The sequence below is a fragment of the Sardina pilchardus genome, chromosome 20 (assembly GCF_963854185.1).
Source record: "Sardina pilchardus chromosome 20, fSarPil1.1, whole genome shotgun sequence".
In the NCBI taxonomy this organism is placed as follows: domain Eukaryota; kingdom Metazoa; phylum Chordata; class Actinopteri; order Clupeiformes; family Clupeidae; genus Sardina; species Sardina pilchardus.
Window position 1 is genome coordinate 18,554,481 of NC_085013.1, and position 17,717 is coordinate 18,572,197.

General features: G+C 48.9%; 1 protein-coding gene and 1 long non-coding RNA gene across 5 annotated transcripts; one reads left to right on the top strand and one right to left on the bottom strand.

The window, feature by feature from the left end:
• Positions 1–3,665: 3,665 nt before the first annotated feature.
• LOC134067768 (uncharacterized) lies at positions 3,666–4,121 on the top strand. Its single transcript, XR_009936557.1, has 3 exons — positions 3,666–3,698; positions 3,882–3,943; positions 4,062–4,121. It is a non-coding gene; the product is annotated as an uncharacterized LOC134067768 (long non-coding RNA).
• Positions 4,122–8,604: 4,483 nt separating this feature from the next.
• Positions 8,605–17,145, bottom strand: exd2 (exonuclease 3'-5' domain containing 2). 4 transcript variants are annotated; one of them, XM_062523094.1, is made up of 9 exons: positions 17,077–17,145; positions 15,664–16,380; positions 15,288–15,538; positions 14,542–14,671; positions 13,969–14,303; positions 13,530–13,636; positions 11,653–11,788; positions 10,906–11,301; positions 8,605–10,153 (listed from the first exon to the last, which is right to left on the bottom strand). In XM_062523094.1, exons 2-9 carry the CDS (start codon positions 16,120–16,122, stop codon positions 9,880–9,882), a joined length of 2,088 nt encoding a protein of 695 aa, XP_062379078.1. In that variant the 5' UTR covers positions 16,123–16,380; positions 17,077–17,145; the 3' UTR covers positions 8,605–9,879. The 4 variants fall into 4 exon arrangements, with proteins under 4 accessions (XP_062379078.1, XP_062379080.1, XP_062379081.1 ...); XM_062523096.1 differs by lacking the exon at positions 17,077–17,145 and having other exon boundaries at positions 15,679–16,970; XM_062523097.1 differs by lacking the exon at positions 17,077–17,145 and having other exon boundaries at positions 14,542–14,668; positions 15,679–16,968.
• Between the last annotated feature and the right edge of the window lie 572 nt (positions 17,146–17,717).

Below are 17,717 nucleotides of genomic sequence, written 5' to 3' on the forward strand. Positions count from 1 at the left end.
AGGCCTGGAAGAGGAGGCGCAGGGAGTGCTTCTGGGGCCGGGCTGTGAGGAGGAGCAGGAGGAAGAGGAGGACGAGGAGGAGGACGGGGCGGCCTGTGACATCCTGCAGCAGAGCCTCCAAGAGGCCGACATCACGGAGCAGACGCTGGCGCTCGAGGCGGGACTGGCGCCGCCCACCGACTCCCCACTGTCCCTCTACCAGCCTGGCGCCCTGCTGCCGTCGCCCCCGCTGCCGTACCTCGCCAAGCCCCTCACCATCTCGACTGCCACCTCTGCCTTGCCAAGGGACACTCAGGCGGTGGTGGAGCCGCCGCAGCCGTCCCTGCTGGCCGTGGGCCCGGGGTGCCCGTCTCTCAAGCCGCTGGCGCCGCACTTCATGGGGCTGCTGCCCGGGCACGTGTTCCCGGCGCCGTCCCCCGACACCAACTTCTCCCTGAGTCCAGCGCAGGGCTCCAGCATGCTCGTCCACAAGACCGTCCCCAGCCTCACAGGGCGCCCCCTGCTGGCTCCCACCGGGAGGGCCAACGCAAGCACAGCAGCAGCAGCAGCGGCAGCGGCCGCCCCCGGGATCCTGTTCCAGCGAGGCCCTCTGCCCATCCAGCCCAAGCTGCCGGTCAGCATCCAGCCTCGTCTGGTGCAGATCAGCCCCAAGCCCACCGCTGGGCAGAAGCCCGCGCAGGCCGGCCTCACCTTCGTTCCCGGGACCACGTCCTCCAACATCCTGGTGACGTCTCCTCCCGTAGGACCAAAGCAAGCGCCTCAGTCCCAGCCCACCAGCAGCAGCCTTCCCAAGCCGGTCAGCCTCCAGCTGCTCAACCAGGCCGGCTCCTTCGTCATCCAGCCGCGCGGGCTCTTCCAGGGGCAGAACCAGTTCCTCCTTCCTGGTCAGACCCCCATGACCATCGCCCAGCCAGCGTGCACCACTCAACAGCTCCTCACCCAGGCCAGCGCTCAGCGGCACGCCTCCGTGCAGGGCAGCCATCCCACAGCAGGCCCCCTGGTGGACAGCTCCCAGATCCTGACGGTGCCCCAGCGGCAGCTGAACTTTGGCCCCGTATTCACCACTCCCAGCGGGCAGCTGGCTCTCAGGCAGGGGACCCTCCTGTCGGGGCCCCTGCAGTTGCAGTCGGCGCCCCCTGCTGTTTTCCAGGTGCCTGCGCAGCTGGCCGGGGCGTACGCGCCACAGGGTCAGGGTCAGCAGTGTCCGACGGTGGTCCACCACAACCCGGCGCTAGGCAACCACATCACGCTCATCAACAGCTCGGCCATGCTGGGCCCGGAGATGACCTCCATCTCCATAGTGAACGGCCCCTCCGTGGTCCAGGGGCTTCCGTTCGGCCCGCCGGCCCATCGAGAGACGGCGCAGCCGCTGAGACTGCCCCAGGCGTCCGTCCTGCTCCTGCCCGAGAGGCCGGTCCCCGAGGAGAGGCCGCCAGAGGAGCTGCTCCAACTCGCATCGGTCAGTCTCGTAATGGAGGAGGTATTTTCAACATGGGTCATTTTAGCTAGGTGGATGAGTTAGTTGGGTTGCCTTGCTAACTGGCTAGGGACAACAGAACATTAGGCTAACGCTGGCTTATCTACAGAACTTTAGTCGGTTGATTAATGAGCATTTTTCCTAACAAACAAACAAACTAACAAGCAAATCATTTGAAATAAATAAAATGTCCTATTAAACCCAGTTATGTATGTTTGCCGTTGGACTGGCTAGGGACAACAGAAAATTAGTCTATATGGCTACTTCTGGTCAATCTACAGTACTTTAGTCGGTTGATTAATGAGCATTTTCCCTATCAAACAAACAAACAAACAAATAATTTAAAATAAATAAAATGTCCTATTAAAACCAGTCATTTATGGCTGCTGTTGAACTGCCTAGGGACAACAGAAAATTAAGTCTATATGGCTACTTCTAGTTCAGCTACGATTAATGAGCATTTTCCTTAACAAACAAACAAACAAACAAATAATTTAAAATAAAATGTCCTATTAAACCGGATTGTTTATTGTTTGTCCTGCAGAGTGGTCAGCTTGTCCCTCCTGTGCCCTTGCACTCGTCGTCCATGGCAGCAGGGATGCATCCCAGCAGCACCCCCCCAGTGGTCACTCTGCTGCAGCCGATGCTGGACTCTCCGCAGGCTCTCGAGCTGTCCGCGTCCCCACTACCCAGCACCCTCATGCGCCAGCCTGAGCTCCAGCTTGAGAAAGAGGACCAACAGAGTCCCCTCAATCACATTTTTATTCAACACTTGCAACAGGTGGGTGGCTAATCAGTCGTCATCAAATATCACGATCAGAAATCATAACTTATTTTAATTATGAATGTTATGCACAAAACAAAATGTCCATTAATACGTTTCTATTTATCTCGCTCTGCAGCAGACGCTTAAGCCTCTGATCCCTTGTACTGACCCCCTGGCTACCTCTTTGCCTGCGCAAGTCACGTCCACCTACCCGTCGCCTCCACCCAGCACGGCCGAGGCCCACCCTGCCCCGACGCCCCCTCCCGCTCTTCCGCCACAGGCGGAGCCTCTCACCATGACCCCCGAGCGGACAGCAGTGGCCGCTCCAGTGCGCTGTGGCTCCTCCCCCTGTGACATGCTGACCTCCCCCCAGCCCGTCCAGGCCTCGCTGGAGACCTGCATGTCGGAATTCTCCGTGGCCCTTAGCGAGCATTCCTCTGACTCTCTGTGCGGAGCGGCCGACAGGATGAGCCCACAAGTCTCTGTTGTGAGCGCGGTGTGCGGTAGCCTGTCGCCGCTGCCCATCGCTGGGACGGAAGCTCCCGTGGCACAGCAGCAGCAGCAGCAGCAGCAGCTTGTGTCTCATCCAGCGCCTGAGGGCCTTAAGCCGGACGCTCCACTGCTCAACGCCTCGGCTCAGCAGCAGATCCCACACAGCAGTGAGTGTCTCCGTCTTCTGCTTATATTGGAAATGGAACAGATCAAATAAATACTGAGTCTATTTTAGTTTACACCATTTACGTTGCAAACATGTCATTTTTACAGTTACTACTCAATAGTGTAAATGATTCCTTATTCTGATGCTGTTATATTCCTCAACTTCCTTATTCTAATGCTGTTATATACCTCAACGCCCTTATTCTGATGCTGTTATAGTCTTTAACTTCCTTATTCTGATGCTGTTATAGTCTTTAACTTCCTTATTCTGATGCTGTTATAGTCTTTAACTTCCTTATTCTGATGCTGTTATATACCTCAACTTCCTTATTCTGATGCTGTTATATACCTCAACTTTCTTATTCTAATGCTGTTATATTCTGATGCTGTTATATACCTCAACTTTCTTATTCTAATGCTGTTGTTATATACCTCAACTTCCTTATTCTGATGCTGTTATATTCCTCAGCTTCCTTATTCTGATGCTGTTATAGTCTTCAACTTCCTTATTCTGATGCTGTTGTAGTCTTCAACTTCCTTATTCTGATGCTGTTATATTCCTCAACTTCCTTATTATGATGCTGTTGTAGGCTTCAACTTCCTCATTCTGATGCTGTTATAGTGTTCAACTCCTGGTGTTCATTTTCAGTTGAAACTGCAGTCCCTGCGGCGTCCAGCAGCAGAGAGGTGTTCTGTCCCAGACCCCAGCATCTCCAGCTCTTAGGGACTCAAGGCTACAGCCTGGGCGCCCAGACAGCGGCGTCTCTAACTCCAAAAACACAAGAGTCAAAGGCACAGGTGAGAGGCAAAGACAAGTAACTGATACCAGGTGATGTTTGTAAATCTTACATTATAAAGGAGAGAAGGCACTTGTCTCCAGCGCACTATTAAATTCAGTGTAATTTATTCGGAGTTCTTCTAAATGTAATCACACAAACTGATATATTTCTCTGAACTAACTCCTCTTGCCTCTCCCTCCAGATGCCTGTTCTTCAATCATTTGAGACAGAGGAGCCACTCTCACAGGCTGTTCGCAGACACAGGTATGAAGTCAATTCACATAGGGGGGAAGTCATAGATGTGTGTGTCAATGTGCAAGTCATAGATGTGTGTGTGAATGTGCAAGTCATAGATGTGTGTGTAAATGTGCTTGTTCTTCAGGATCCAAGTGCAGGTGTGCTCAGACCACCGAGATGTCCTGAACCCCCAGCCACAGCTCCCGTTTGTGACGTTAGAGGACGCCGTGAGACATCTGCTGCCGTACCACACGTGTGCAGGGAGGCTGCCCTCTCAAAAAGACTTCAACACGGGTAAGGCAGTCGTGGCTTTAGCCTCAGGACAGCTGTCCACTAGATGGTCTGATTAGAGTTTAAAAATATGAACAGGCATGGACAGTGAGCATGAAAGAGCCTGTTCAAGGTTCTGTCGTTAATATTGACCACCTTTGGTTGAGGCCTTTGGTTGGTGATCCAGGTGATGAAAGGTAATGTGACCGTCTGCTTCAGTCCGTGACAGTGTGCGTTCTACACTGATGACAATGAGTTTCACATCAAGAAATCCATATATTCATCATGCTGTCTAACAGAAAAGGCTGTCAGTTTTGTATTCTGGGTCTGTTAAAGAGAGGCTAAACAGCATTATCTAAGTAAGATATTCAACTCCAGTTGGGTTTTGTTTTGCCAGTTGATGAACAGTTCGAAGCAGCATCAGCGTTTCTCTTCAATTGCACCAAGAACATGCAGAACAAATACAGACAACTGTTGCTGGCAGAGGCTCAGGTAAGCTGGACTTCCTACCCCTACCCTCCTTGACCATGTCTACCAGGAAACAATATGCAGGCCATTTGGCATTCAGGAACAGGTTCTGTTCAAATTTCGGCAATGATGAAATAGTTGGTACATCCTTGTTTCTGTGCGCTGACATGCTTACAGCAAGACAGCCCCTCCGCAGAGATGGTCATGCTGGAGAGGTTGTTCCTGCAGTCCGAGAGGTTTGCACTGGGAGAGGAGAGGCGTAGAGCTCGGAGAGATCCAGGTGATTCAACACACTGCTAACTCTTTTGTTAACATTTTTATATGCTTATTTAGAAGTCATTTTTCTCTGGGTGGCCTCTCGAGAGCCCAAGTCAAAAGAATTTTGATCCATTCAACTAGATTTTTTTTGCGTTGTGTTGGGTTTATGTTGTTCTGTTGTTCAGAAAATCTTTTGTTTTTTCCTCATGGCCCAGAATCCTTCCTGATGTCCCTGAGAAAGAGCTCTCCTCATGACAAGGCCTCGTCCACCCCCGTGCCCCGGGGGGCGCTGGTCAGTCCCTCGTCCCCTCCGGCGTGGGCTCTCCACTCCGACCGGCCCCCGGGCCTGAAGACGTATCAGTCCAGCAGCCGGGGAACTCTGCGGCTCACCATCAAACACGAGTCGGGCTTACGCAAGGTGGTTCACAACTCCGCCTGCGAGCCCCCGAATGCTGCCCCCTCTGGACACAAGCGGCACTACAGCAGGCAGCTGGTTAATGGTGGCGACAAACCGAGTGAAGAGGTTCACGAGGGACCCTCAGGGACCCTTTTCTCTGGAGCGGGGCCACAGGAGAGGTCAAACGGACTCCAGCTCTCTCTCCCGGCCCCAGAGGTCCAGTCGAGGCCTCCGCACCCCAACAGTGTCTCGCTGGGACGGACAGCGCAGGAGCCTCAGCCGGACGAGCCCCCCCACAAAAAGCATGTCAGCCCCAAGTCTCTGGGTCCTAGTGCCACTCCGCCGCTCCCAGAGCCGTGCGGGTCCAAACTCAAACTGACCCGGCTGGAGTCCCCGCCGGCGGCTCCTCTGGAGAGCTCCGGTCCAGCTCCTCCGCCCCTCCCTCCACCTCCTCCTCTTCCTCTTCCTCTTCCTCTCCCTCCCCACCTCCCTTCACTTCCCCTTCCCCCGGCCCCTCTCCACGTGCCCTCTCTGCAGGAGGACAGTGCCCTGAGCGAGCACCTGCAGAGTGCCATCGACAGCATCCTGGAGCTGCAGAGGCTGCAGGGCTCTAGCCTGGGGCAGGCGCGACTCCCCCCGGGCCCCGGCCTGGAACAGTCCATCGGCAGCATGCTCCAGGGCAGACTCTGAAGAAGACCACAGACCCCCCCCCCCACCCCCAGGCCGCCCGGAAAAAAGAGAAGAGAAGAGAAGAGAAGAGAGGGCCCCTCAGAGAAGTCTACTAAGCTAGGGTCACACACCTCCCTTAAGAGTCTTTTCCCTGAGGCGCTCGGTTCTGTTTCGAGGCGAAATGTAAGACTTTCCAAATCAGCACTTCCACTGTTTTGTGAGGGAGCTCGGGCCCTGCATCAAGTGCCACGGATGGGGCAGAGAGAGAGAGAGAGAGAGAGAGAGAGGGCCAGCATGAGGAATGGCTCAGCCGTACTTGCCTGTCCCATAGACCTTAATGCTTCTTTCATTTCAAGACAAAACTACTGTTTCCTAGATGGTAGCTAAAAATTGTTTTATGGTTTTTTAAAAAAGAGCAAAGCATTATACCAGGCATCATATTCATACAGTATATTTGCAAGTAGCTGTTATAGGAGAAGTAGACTGATATCAATTTGTTTGATAGGTTTCATTTTAAAGAGTTACTGCAGTAAATTATGTATTATTATTTATTGAGTGTTAAGTAAGAAAAGCAATGTGCATTTTGAGAAATTTGTGCCAACCGTGAAAAAGCCTAGCTCTGTCTTGAACGACAGCCTAATTTGCATTTGCAGAGTGCCTGTGTGTGTTGCCATTTCCATGTGCTTTCTTATGTGTGTGTGTGTGTGTGAGAGAGAGAGAGAGAGAGAGTGTATGTGTGTGTGTGTGTGTGTGTGTGTGTGTGTGAACAGGTGTTCATGTTTGTGGTGATGGTGGTGGTATTGTGGGGTGGGTGGGTGGGTGGGGCGGGATTAAACACTCAAGAGACCTGCAAATGCATGTGACACACGTGACCACCGACAGTATAGCCAATCAGCAAGCTGGAGTCCTGGGAACCCATCGGCCTTCCTCCTTCCTTCACCCCAAAGACGTCACGCTCCTGTTTGGAAAACCACCAGCAAATGTCCGTTCCTGTGTCCGATTCTGCCGTCAAAGAACCAATATTTTGCGCAACTCTGCTCCAAGACAGACGACAGGTCGCTGAAGAACACAACTAACAAAACAAAAACCTTTAATAACAGAGAACAAACCTTTTGGCACCATCAAGTCCCGGAGCGTGGCAAGGTTCTCTCCCCATTCCAGTTGAAGAGATTCTTGCAAACAAAAGCAATAATGGTGCGCTAGACCCGGAGGCCTGATGACGACGGTGCTGCAGTCATGGATCTCTGGCCCGTTCTGCTCAAGCGTCCTCTCCCAAACCCATCACACAACGCTAGCTATGGTTTGGATCCGTCTGCTGTTCCTTTTCCTCCACTTGCATTCAACCAAAAATCTGAAATTTCCAGCATCTTCCATAGTTTTCTCCCTCGAGGGATGTTTGTGTCATTAATGATTTAAGTATTATTTTGTGTATTGTGTTAGTGGTTTTGATGACAAGGCATTGATACATTGCAGTGAATGAGCAGCTCTTCCATGTCAGTGGTGAAACTTCATAGTGACTTGGCTGTTAATTCTATGGCAAAGGATTTCAAACACTTCACATATTATTTGGTAAGAGAAGAGGACATTTGGATGTCTGGTCTCTGCAGTTACAGTTTAGTGGGAATATTTTAAACAGTATTGCTTCCCATTCGAAAAGTGCAGTGCTGAACATTGTAAACTATTGGACTATGATATTGTTTTTAAAATGTTGACTAATACTTTCACTGTTACTGTGACCAAAGAGCTTTATGATTTGCTTTTAAAAGAATGGCAAACTTTTAAAGCAAAACAAATTACAATTTAATGTGAAGTGATGCCATTTAGCCAAGTTCAAATATGCTTTGGAAAAAATATGCCTTTCAACAAACATATTTAAACAAATTTGTGGGGGGGAAATGATCGAACCAGCGACCAGTATCAACGAAATTTGGGTCGTTTTTAAATATGGACATCCAACACCACATTCACTATTAGAAGTGAGCAGTCTCATTGTCCAACCCGCAAAGGATAGACTCTTCTACCATGAAGCTTTCAGATGCAGAGTGCTTACGAATGTGACATGGTGTTAGCAAATTAGCATGAAAGCACTTCTGCTGCATGTTGAGCCACATTGTGTTAAGTATTTATTTTGCTATTTATTTTTGTATTTCAACTGTGAACAGGGTGGCAAGGGTTTGTGCATTGAATCAAAATTGACTCATAGATTGTTCTAATGCCAAAATCAAGAGGCCTTAATTCAGCAGAACCCGATTGTAAAAGAAACTGTCATATCTGACAAAAAAAACATCCCAAGTCATTGAAGTTATTGACCTAGGATATGTAAAGAGAAAAAAAACCTTTTGTACACATTTTTACAGACTATTTATTAAACTGTGATTTTGTATATAATGACCATAAATATTGTGAATCCAGATTCTGTGTGTTTTCCACAGCCTGATAAATAAATGTTTGAGATCATTTTTAAATGCTGGCAGAACAGCTCATGTATGACTGATAGAAGACGATTCACTACACAATATATACGGTACAAAAACACATGACGTTGTATATTGTTGCAGCCAATATGTGATGAAATCCTTTGTCCCCGATACCCAGACCCCTTTCGCCAAAAGCACCAATTGTCTCGTTGCCAAGTATACAAATGTGATTTATTTCAGTTTGATGTGCAGCACAGCCTCAGAAACAGCACAGCTTTCTAGGGGGTTACATCTGGATGAATGTAAATAAAAGCAAAAAGCTGCAGGTTCCTTAAGACAGCAGAGAGGTGAGCAGAGCACAGTGGGACTGCCCAACCTCTCCGATCTCACACCATCACCAATCCAACTGATCAAGCTGCACTCTCAGCACTAACTCACACACACACACACACACACTCACACACACAATCACAATCACTCACACACGCACACACACACACTATCACACAATCACACACACAATCACTCAAACGATTGGCACCACTTCCAAAAGTTCAAAATTCTATGAGGGGAAGGGGGCATGGGGGATAGTACAAATACTGATGCAGTAGTGTAATGCTGGCCCCATCCACAGCTCTTGTTGCACCCTGCGCTCAAGCAAGGGGAATAGTCACACGAGGTCGTGTTAGGAGGTGTCCTTGCTTGAGAGAGGGTGTGCATGGGGAAACAACAGCCAGGTCAAAAAAGGTAAAACCTCATCATGACCTATTATTATCCATTCAGAGGTCAGACCATGTCATGTCCAGAAAAAAAGCTCTACAAAATCTCATGTCAGGACTCGATGCAAGATACAAAACAATCAACATAAACCGATGAGCTCATTCTGCACTTCCTCTTCACGTTATAGCTTCAGAGAAAAACCAAAAGATGGGATTCTATGGAGCCGTGGCGCAGTTCTCGTGCAATTCATGTGTTTTTTTTTTTTTGTTTGTTTAAGGTATATAAATGTTTAGGGCCATAAGCCTGCAGGGAATTAATAATTTAAGTTAAATAATATATTTAAGAGCAGGCTTATGGCTTTTTAAAATAACTTACTTGACTTACAATGATAGGTGGATTTTTCCTCATATATAGCTCAAAAGAATGATATATATGTATATAAGCAACACCAAACATTTTCTCCGGTTACTGCCCTCCGACTTGTGCTCTGTAAACACATCCAGCCTCCAGTCTCTCTGATCGGAGGTCCATTAGCTCTCTCCTATTAAAGAGTCCCATTTTAGCGTCTTTTTTTTTTTGTGTCCGAGTCCATCTCTCGCGCTCCCTCGAGTCTGGTGCTCACGCGAGGCGGCACCAGCAGAGGGCGGGATTCCTCCGCCGCGGACCGACGTGCGAGGGAGAGGAAAACAACCAGGGCGAGACGACAGGAACGCCTCACACACGCGCGCGGGGCGTGAGGAGAGGGTGGGGGGGTCGCAGGGCGGTCACTGAGCCTCGGGCGGGGTGGAGGGCGGCGAGGAGGGCTGGGGGGAGCCGGGCGCCGTGCTCAGCTCGATGACCAGGTCCTCGCCGTACTTGCGCAGGTACTTGTCGTGGTTGTGGCTGACCGACCAGAGCGGCGGCAGGAAGCGCGGTCGCATGCTGGACAGGAAGTGCTGTCGCCACAGGCGCTCCAGATCCATCAGTCCGCGCAGGCCGCTCTTGGCGTACGCACCCACCACCTTCAGACCGTGGGGCACGTAGCCCTCGTTAAAGATCCTGCACACACACACACACGTTGAAAAGACAAAGTTTAAATCACGCGCACCAAAGTTATTCGGGTGCAGGATCAAAAAGATACGGTTCAAAGAAAAAAGTGAAGATCCGCACAGCAGAGAGCTCCTCTTTACTCATTAAGTAACGTTTCAAGCCCTCGCAGCCCTTTCTCAGACGTCCAGACTTGAAACGTTACTTGCTAAATAAAAAGGAACTTTATTGGGAACTCTCCGATGTGCGGACACACACCCACATGGTCACACTCACACTACCCACAAACTGGTTGGTCAACAATAACTATGTTGGGAATGCTCCAGAACAGCCACATTGATTCGAATACCACTACAATGCTCCACACTATAGAATGGACAATGGCATCGGTGTCACTAGTGCACACCTGTGTCAGGTAAAGCCACACTTTGGGCTATTCTGGTCTGGACAGGTGTTTATCGTTCACATGAGCATACACAGTCAGAATGAACAAGAGGACTATCACAATCTACCTTCAAAATGCATATTAATGAGGAATTCTGGCGATTTTTAACATGGATTTCTGTTTTTCGAGGTCACCGAGTGACAAGGCAGCTCACTGCTCCGGGTTAGTGTGTGCTTCACCTCACTGTGTGTTCACTAATTCACAGATGGGATAAATGCATTGCAGACACCAAAATCCTTGAATACGAAAGCATACTTGGCCGAGAAATCTGATTTTCATTCACATGTACAATATTCCACTTCATGTACACAGTACACACCTGGTCTCCAGTCCGGCAGCCTTCTGCAGCATGTCCTGCGTGACCTCGTAGTCGTTGGCGGGCTGCTCGGCGGTCAGCTCGGCGTCCTGCTGCATGTAGGCGGCGATGAGGAGCAGCAGCTCGGTGCGGCGGGCCTGCGGGAGGCCGTCGCGGGCCGTGAGTAGGGCCCGGGCGGCGGAGCGCACGCGCCGGCGCTCGGCGTCCTCCAGGAGGCGCACTCCCTCCTCGCAGCCCTGCGGCGCGCCGTGCTCCTGCGCCAGCCGCTGCTTCAGCTGCCCGTCGTGGGTGCAGGACGCCGCGTGGCACGCCGTGCACAGCAGCAGGATGTCGTGGCAGTTGTGGTCCTTCATCTCCGCCGGGAAGTAGCGCCGGTACTCGTGCGGAACGATGTTCTTCCTGCGGGAACAGCAGAGTTACAGCACAACGGAGAGAAATGAACACAGAACATGGTGGAACAAGGTGGCTAGGAGCAGAAACCATCGACTGAACGCTTTACTGCATCAACTGTGACTGAGCTTACACATTAATCACACACTGATCAATTCACTGGCTTGACCTTTGCATTTGTGTGTGTGCGTGTGTGTGTCAGGGTAGCTGTATTTGCCATTTGAGAGAGGGAAAATATGAAAAACAACTTGCACACCAAAACAGTTCTTGTTAATTATTTAATGTGTGCAACATTTGGAGCATGTTGCTCTTCTCCAGACTGCTTATGTGGGGGTGGGTGGTATCTGCTCATGAACTCACCTGATGTAAGAGTCTGCTTTGCCGCACACAACACAGAGGTTCTGTTTGGCCGTGAGGTAATAGTCCTGCTGAGTCTCTGGACGTCCAGACGGCTCAAACAGCAGACGCACGATGAACGGGTCCTCACTCTGCAGCTCTGCAGCAACCAATCACAATCACACACCATCCTATTAGATCCACTCTCAACACAGCAACCAATCACAACCACACACAATCATATTAGATTCACTCTGCAGCTCTGCAGCAACCAATCACAATCACAATCACACACAATCCTATTAGATCCACTCTCAACACAGCAACCAATCACAATCACAATCACACACAATCCTATTAGATCCACTCTCAACACAGCAACCAATCACAATCACACACAATCCTTAGATCCACTCTCAACAAAGCAACCAATCACAATCACACACAATCCTATTAGATCCACTCTCAACACAGCAACCAATCACAATCACAATCACACACAATCCTATTAGATCCACTCTCAACACAGCAACCAATCACAATCACACACAATCCTATTAGATCCACTCTCAACACAGCAACCAATCACAATCACAATCACACACAATCCTATTAGATCCACTCTCAACACAGCAACCAATCACAATCACACACAATCCTATTAGATCCACTCTCAACACAGCAACCAATCACAATCACACACAATCCTTAGATCCACTCTCAACAAAGCAACCAATCACAATCACACACAATCCTATTAGATCCACTCTCAACACAGCAACCAATCACAATCACACACAATCCTATTAGATCCACTCTCAACACAGCAACCAATCACAATCACAAACAATCCTATTAGATCCACTCTCAACACAGCAACCAATCACAATCACAATCACACACAATCCTATTAGATCCACTCTCAACACAGCAACCAATCACAATCACACACAATCCTTAGATCCACTCTCAACAAAGCAACCAATCACAATCACACACAATCCTATTAGATCCACTCTCAACACAGCAACCAATCACAATCACACACAATCCTATTAGATCCACTCTCAACACAGCAACCAATCACAATCACACACAATCCTATTAGATCCACTCTCAACACAGCAACCAATCACAATCACAAAGAATCCTATTAGATCCACTCTCAACACAGCAACCAATCACAATCACAATCACAAACAATCCTATTAGATCCACTCTCAACACATCAACCAATCACAATCACAATCACAAACAATCCTATTAGATCCACTCTCAACACAGCAACCAATCACAATCACAATCACACACAATCCTATTAGATCCACTCTCAACACAGCACAATGAGCCATCACTAGGCCTGGGCAATTCCCCTATTTTAATAGGCTGGGTATGTCCTAACATGGTTCTTTTATGTTAAAGACAGTCATTCCTACATTACAAACTTCAAAATGTCATAACGTTGAGTAATATTGAGTATCAATATTAGAGCTGAATAATTTATCTATCAGATCTTTCTGAGAGATACTGCAACTTGACTGTCAAGTTTCAGTTGAATATTCAGCATATTAATAAATTTAAAAATGACTGAAATACTGCGTCTTGGTAAAGGCCTGCACTACTTCATCAAGTCGTTTTGCTGAGTAGTCCTGACACTGCTGTCTAAGTCCTTCTTAAGGGCTTTTCAAAACCTTGGTAGTTGTTTTGCCACAGGAAGTAGCTAAACACTTCCACATGATTAGTCAATTAATTGCAGTTAAATTGTTAATTGCATTAGGTCAAATTGCTGTTTCGATTAATCATTCAGTCCTAATCATCAATCTCCTTCAAACGCCTTTTGTACCAAAGGCACTCACTGAAGTGTCTCAGTGTGTAAAGAGTGTGTGTTTCTCATCCTGTACCTCCAATGCCTTTGTCCAGGTACCACTTGGCCTTCTTCTTGTCACATGTGCACAGAGGCTGGCCATCAGGGGCGTGGAGGAAGCAGTTGTCATACAGAGGGGACTTCCTGCAATGACATTCAAACAAATCTGTTTAAATCGTATCTGTTCAACAACATGGGGACTGATCAGTATCAAAATCTGGCACTTTTTTTTTTTTTTTTTTAACACAAGCAGAGGCCCCAGCTGTAGCGCAACTGGCTGGAGCACCTGCACTGTACGCCAGCGACCCAGGTTCGATTCCCGCCCCATGGTCCTTTCCAGATCCCACCCTTGCTCTCTCTCCTATTCGCTTCCGGTCTCTCTCCACTGTTCCATCATTAAAAGTAATAAACTTTAAATCCCAAGCAGTGAGGGTGGTCCATGAACACCACTGCAAGTGCTAAAAGCCCCTCCTCACCTAGCGGAGTATCCCACCCCCAGCGGTTTCCTCTTGTTCTTGCGGGGGTCGGGCACGCGCTGGTCCCCTGACTCGGGGCTGTCCACGGACAGCTTCTTGCTGCTGCTGGTCCTCCTGCGCTCTCCGTCCACGCTGCCCAGCGTGTGGCGCCCGCGGAACGGCACGTCCAGCAGCCCCTGGCACCTGGAGGCCAGGCGAGAGTAGGCGCTGCTGCTGCCCCCCTCGGGAGGGGCCGGGCTGGGCTCCGCCGGGCTCTTGGTGGGGCCGGTGGGGGAGCTGAGCAGGTGGAAGAACAGGGCCGCTGATACCTGCGCATCACGCGCTGCATAGCTCACCTGTACAGGAGGGTCACATTCCAATTATTCAAAAAAAAAAATATATATCCACACACACACACACACACACACACACACACACACACAAACAACAAAATAAACAGCACCATTTCTCAAATACAGTTTTTGACAAAGTCCTCCAGAGAGTTTGTCAGTTTGTCATGCACACCAGAGTTGTTAGCCCTACACTACAGAACCATTTCTCTTTTTTTCTTTTTGTTTTTAAACCAAAGACTACCTGCTCTGGACTCAGCTGATCCGCTTCCCAGTCGCTGCAGCGCAGGTCCAGGGATTTGTCCAGGGTGACGTCCAGCAGGTCTGAGGCGAGCGACTTGAGGCTCAGGCCATTCGTTAGTGCTACATGCCTGCTTGAGTGAAACAGTCGCCAAATCAACGAAAACAGCCACAAACTCGATTCACTCACTTATCAATATTCCATGCAAATGCAAAAGATGTCATGTTTATAATTCCCTGTGTATTAGCCATACCACATATAATCCACATGACAGTGGAGTATGCAAACATTACAAGGACACAAGGGTTTTGTGCATTAAGCCCAGTGCTGAAACGGCCATTGAATCAGAACCAGATTATGGTTTCATCAGAAAGAAGAGTAAAGAAAAGACACGCATTACCACATATAGACGCCCCCTATTTAACATCAATTTCGTAAAAATCAATGTATACACCTTGGTTAATAATAGGCAGGAAGGCAATTATGGCATGGCAATAGCAGCATGATGGTAAGTGGGTTTTGTTGTTGTACACGGTTAACATTTCAATGCAATAAGAGATTATTTGTTGTTATGAGCCAATTTCACAGTGTCCAGGTGTCTGGCCTAGTTGATGCCTTAACTGCCAGGGTAAAACATCTTCCTGTTTCTGTCTTTCCTGTAGACTGAGCTATTCCAGAGGAAGTTGGTTTACACAGTGGCGACATTTTGTGAAATAGGCCTATAGGTTGATTAGGTCTGTGTAGATTACCTCTGTCTCTGGGCCAAGAAGCGCAGGTCCACAGTGCATCGCAGCACCAGGCCGTGGTCGTGGGCCAGGCGCTTGCCGTCCTCGAAGCAGCCCACGCCGACCTTCAGCACGTGCAGGTCACTCAGGACCTCCACCAGCGTCGAGGGCAGGAGGGCGTCCTGAAAGAGCTGCAGCCGCACCAGAGCGCACTGGCCCGTGTAGGTGGCCATCTGCAGCAGCGAGACGGTCGAGGGCTTGCCCTTCACCGACACCTGAGGAGGAGGAGGAGGAGGAGGAGGAGGAGAAGAGGAAGACATTCTTGAGGACACTGGCGGCCAGAGTCGAGGGGGGAAAGGAAGAGAAAAAACAAAATAACCACATGCAAGAGAGTTCTTACACGCATGCCCTTTACCCATTCACAGTCCAGCCCCAGCACGGGGTAGACCAGCAGGTCCTGCTGCAGCGAGGGCCACAGGGCCTCCCACTCCTCCGCAGAGCTCACCACCGCCGGCGTCACGTCCAGAAGAGATCTCGGAGAGGCGAGCGATGCGGGCGGGGGTGAGGGCGGAGGAGGCGGGGGAAGCTGCAGGCCCTCGGGCACCACCTGGGCCGGGTCGGGTTCCGCGGCTGCGGGACACTGGGGGGATTCTTGCGTCTGCTTTTGTTTCTGTGGCTGCTGCTGGAGCTTCTTCTCTTGTAGTGGTTGCGTTTGTTGGGTTTCCAAAGCAGCAGATGGAGACGGGCCCTGTGTCAGCCTCTTCCTCTGTGTGAGGAAGCTCCGCCACAGAACTAGGCCTCCCAGTGTTGCTCCAAGCACCGTGGCCATAGCGGCCATAAGGGAGTTCTGTCGGGACATTTTCCCGTGGACGACAAAGGACCTTTCGGGGTTAACAAAAGGACTTCTCGTCAAATATTTATGCTACCCAGAGGAATACGCTTCACAGTCTTCTGAGACGTCTTCAGTCAACGGGACAGAGTGTACGTGAGAGAACTGATGTCCCTTTCAGATGGCTTTCCCCTGATACGGGTCATGAAAAGCTCGAAAAGATAAGAGACATGTCAGCACGTATCCCGTGGACCTGCACGTCTTCTCTTGACTTCATTCAGTACGCATCTGTAAGAGAACATCACCGAACACATTCAGTAGGCTCCTGTTTATAGTCAGACCTTAGTTAGTAGGGCACCAACATGGAAAACACGTCGTCTTCTTTAGATTAAAAGATTAACCAACTAAATTACAGACATTATGCAACTGCCATTGTTTACATTCGGCTCGTAGAGTGCTTTGCGCACTCTTTCGTTACGCCTGGCAGTCAATCAATGATAAGTTTATTCGCACTATTGTAACTTTTCTGACGCTGAAACAGTAACGTTAGGTCAATGTAACGTGAATTGTACGCTTCAAAAGCTACAATATTTTCAAGTTAGCCCAGGGAGCTAACTAGCATGCATAACTTTGTTGACCCAACGGTATAGCCGACTGACCGGCTACGGTGCGCAAGCATAAATCCGCCTATTGGATGGTCTAGGACGGATCGGCTGAGCAGAAACGTGCACTAGTACATTTATGTTGCCTATTACGAATCGAAAGTAATCGGTTTATATTCAACATCAACCAAACTGGCTAGCTGCGTTGACATAAACGTTTCCATGCACCACTACTAAAGCTAAACACTGCACCACAAGTTCTTCCCACCACTGCGTTGCGCAATAATGTTGATTCAAATATTTTCAAACCGCAGCTCTTTGATTATTTAAGTAGATGCCTATCAGGAGCAAATGCTCAAGCCCATCAACAGCAAACACCTACCTCTGGGAGCTGTGGTCTACCGTTTGGTGTTTTACCTGCAGACACATGCATCTTCACCTATAAAATTTTGTAGGAAGCCTTTCCGGTTGAAAGCCTTCCAGAACGGCGTATCAAAATAAAAGACCCGTGGCATGCTGCGTCCGAGGGAAAGAAATCATCCTTGCTATGCTGTTTTTAAATGTCTTATGAACTTAATTCATAATGTTTCATTATTCTTAATGTGATAATAATAACATACTGTTTACCATCTGTCTGTCCGTGTCGAAGCCGGGTCATTATTGTGTAGCATTTCTCGGACTGTGCATTTAATGTGAAAATACATCCGGGTTACAAGTTTTAATTCTTTGTTTAACGTTACCAGCAAAAATGTTGAATGTGAAATTATTTATTTGACTTGGAAATAAATCCCCTAACCACTGGACGAGTTCTGACCATGAGATTAAAAAAAAAAAAAAAGCCTTAGAATTTATCTCACACACACACACACACACACACACACACACACACACACACACACAGAGAGAGACTACACAGACACAAGTTCTCCTCTATCACCATCATTTTATTCAATCTTTTTAGATTCAACTGTTCTGTAGAGAAGTGGAATAAAATAACGAAATAAAAAATCATGGGGAAAAAAA

Bases quoted from the DNA above. Each gene is read 5' to 3' on its own strand.
- exd2 (XM_062523094.1), bottom strand. From the start codon at position 16,122: ATGTCCCGACAGAACTCCCTTATGGCCGCTATGGCCACGGTGCTTGGA. The intron at 15,539-15,663 runs GTAAGAACTCTC...CCTCCTCCTCAG, and splicing joins AATGGGTAAAGGGCATGCGT to GTGTCGGTGAAGGGCAAGCC. The intron at 11,302-11,652 runs GTGAGTTCATGA...CTGTTCCCGCAG, and splicing joins AAAGCAGACTCTTACATCAG to GAAGAACATCGTTCCGCACG.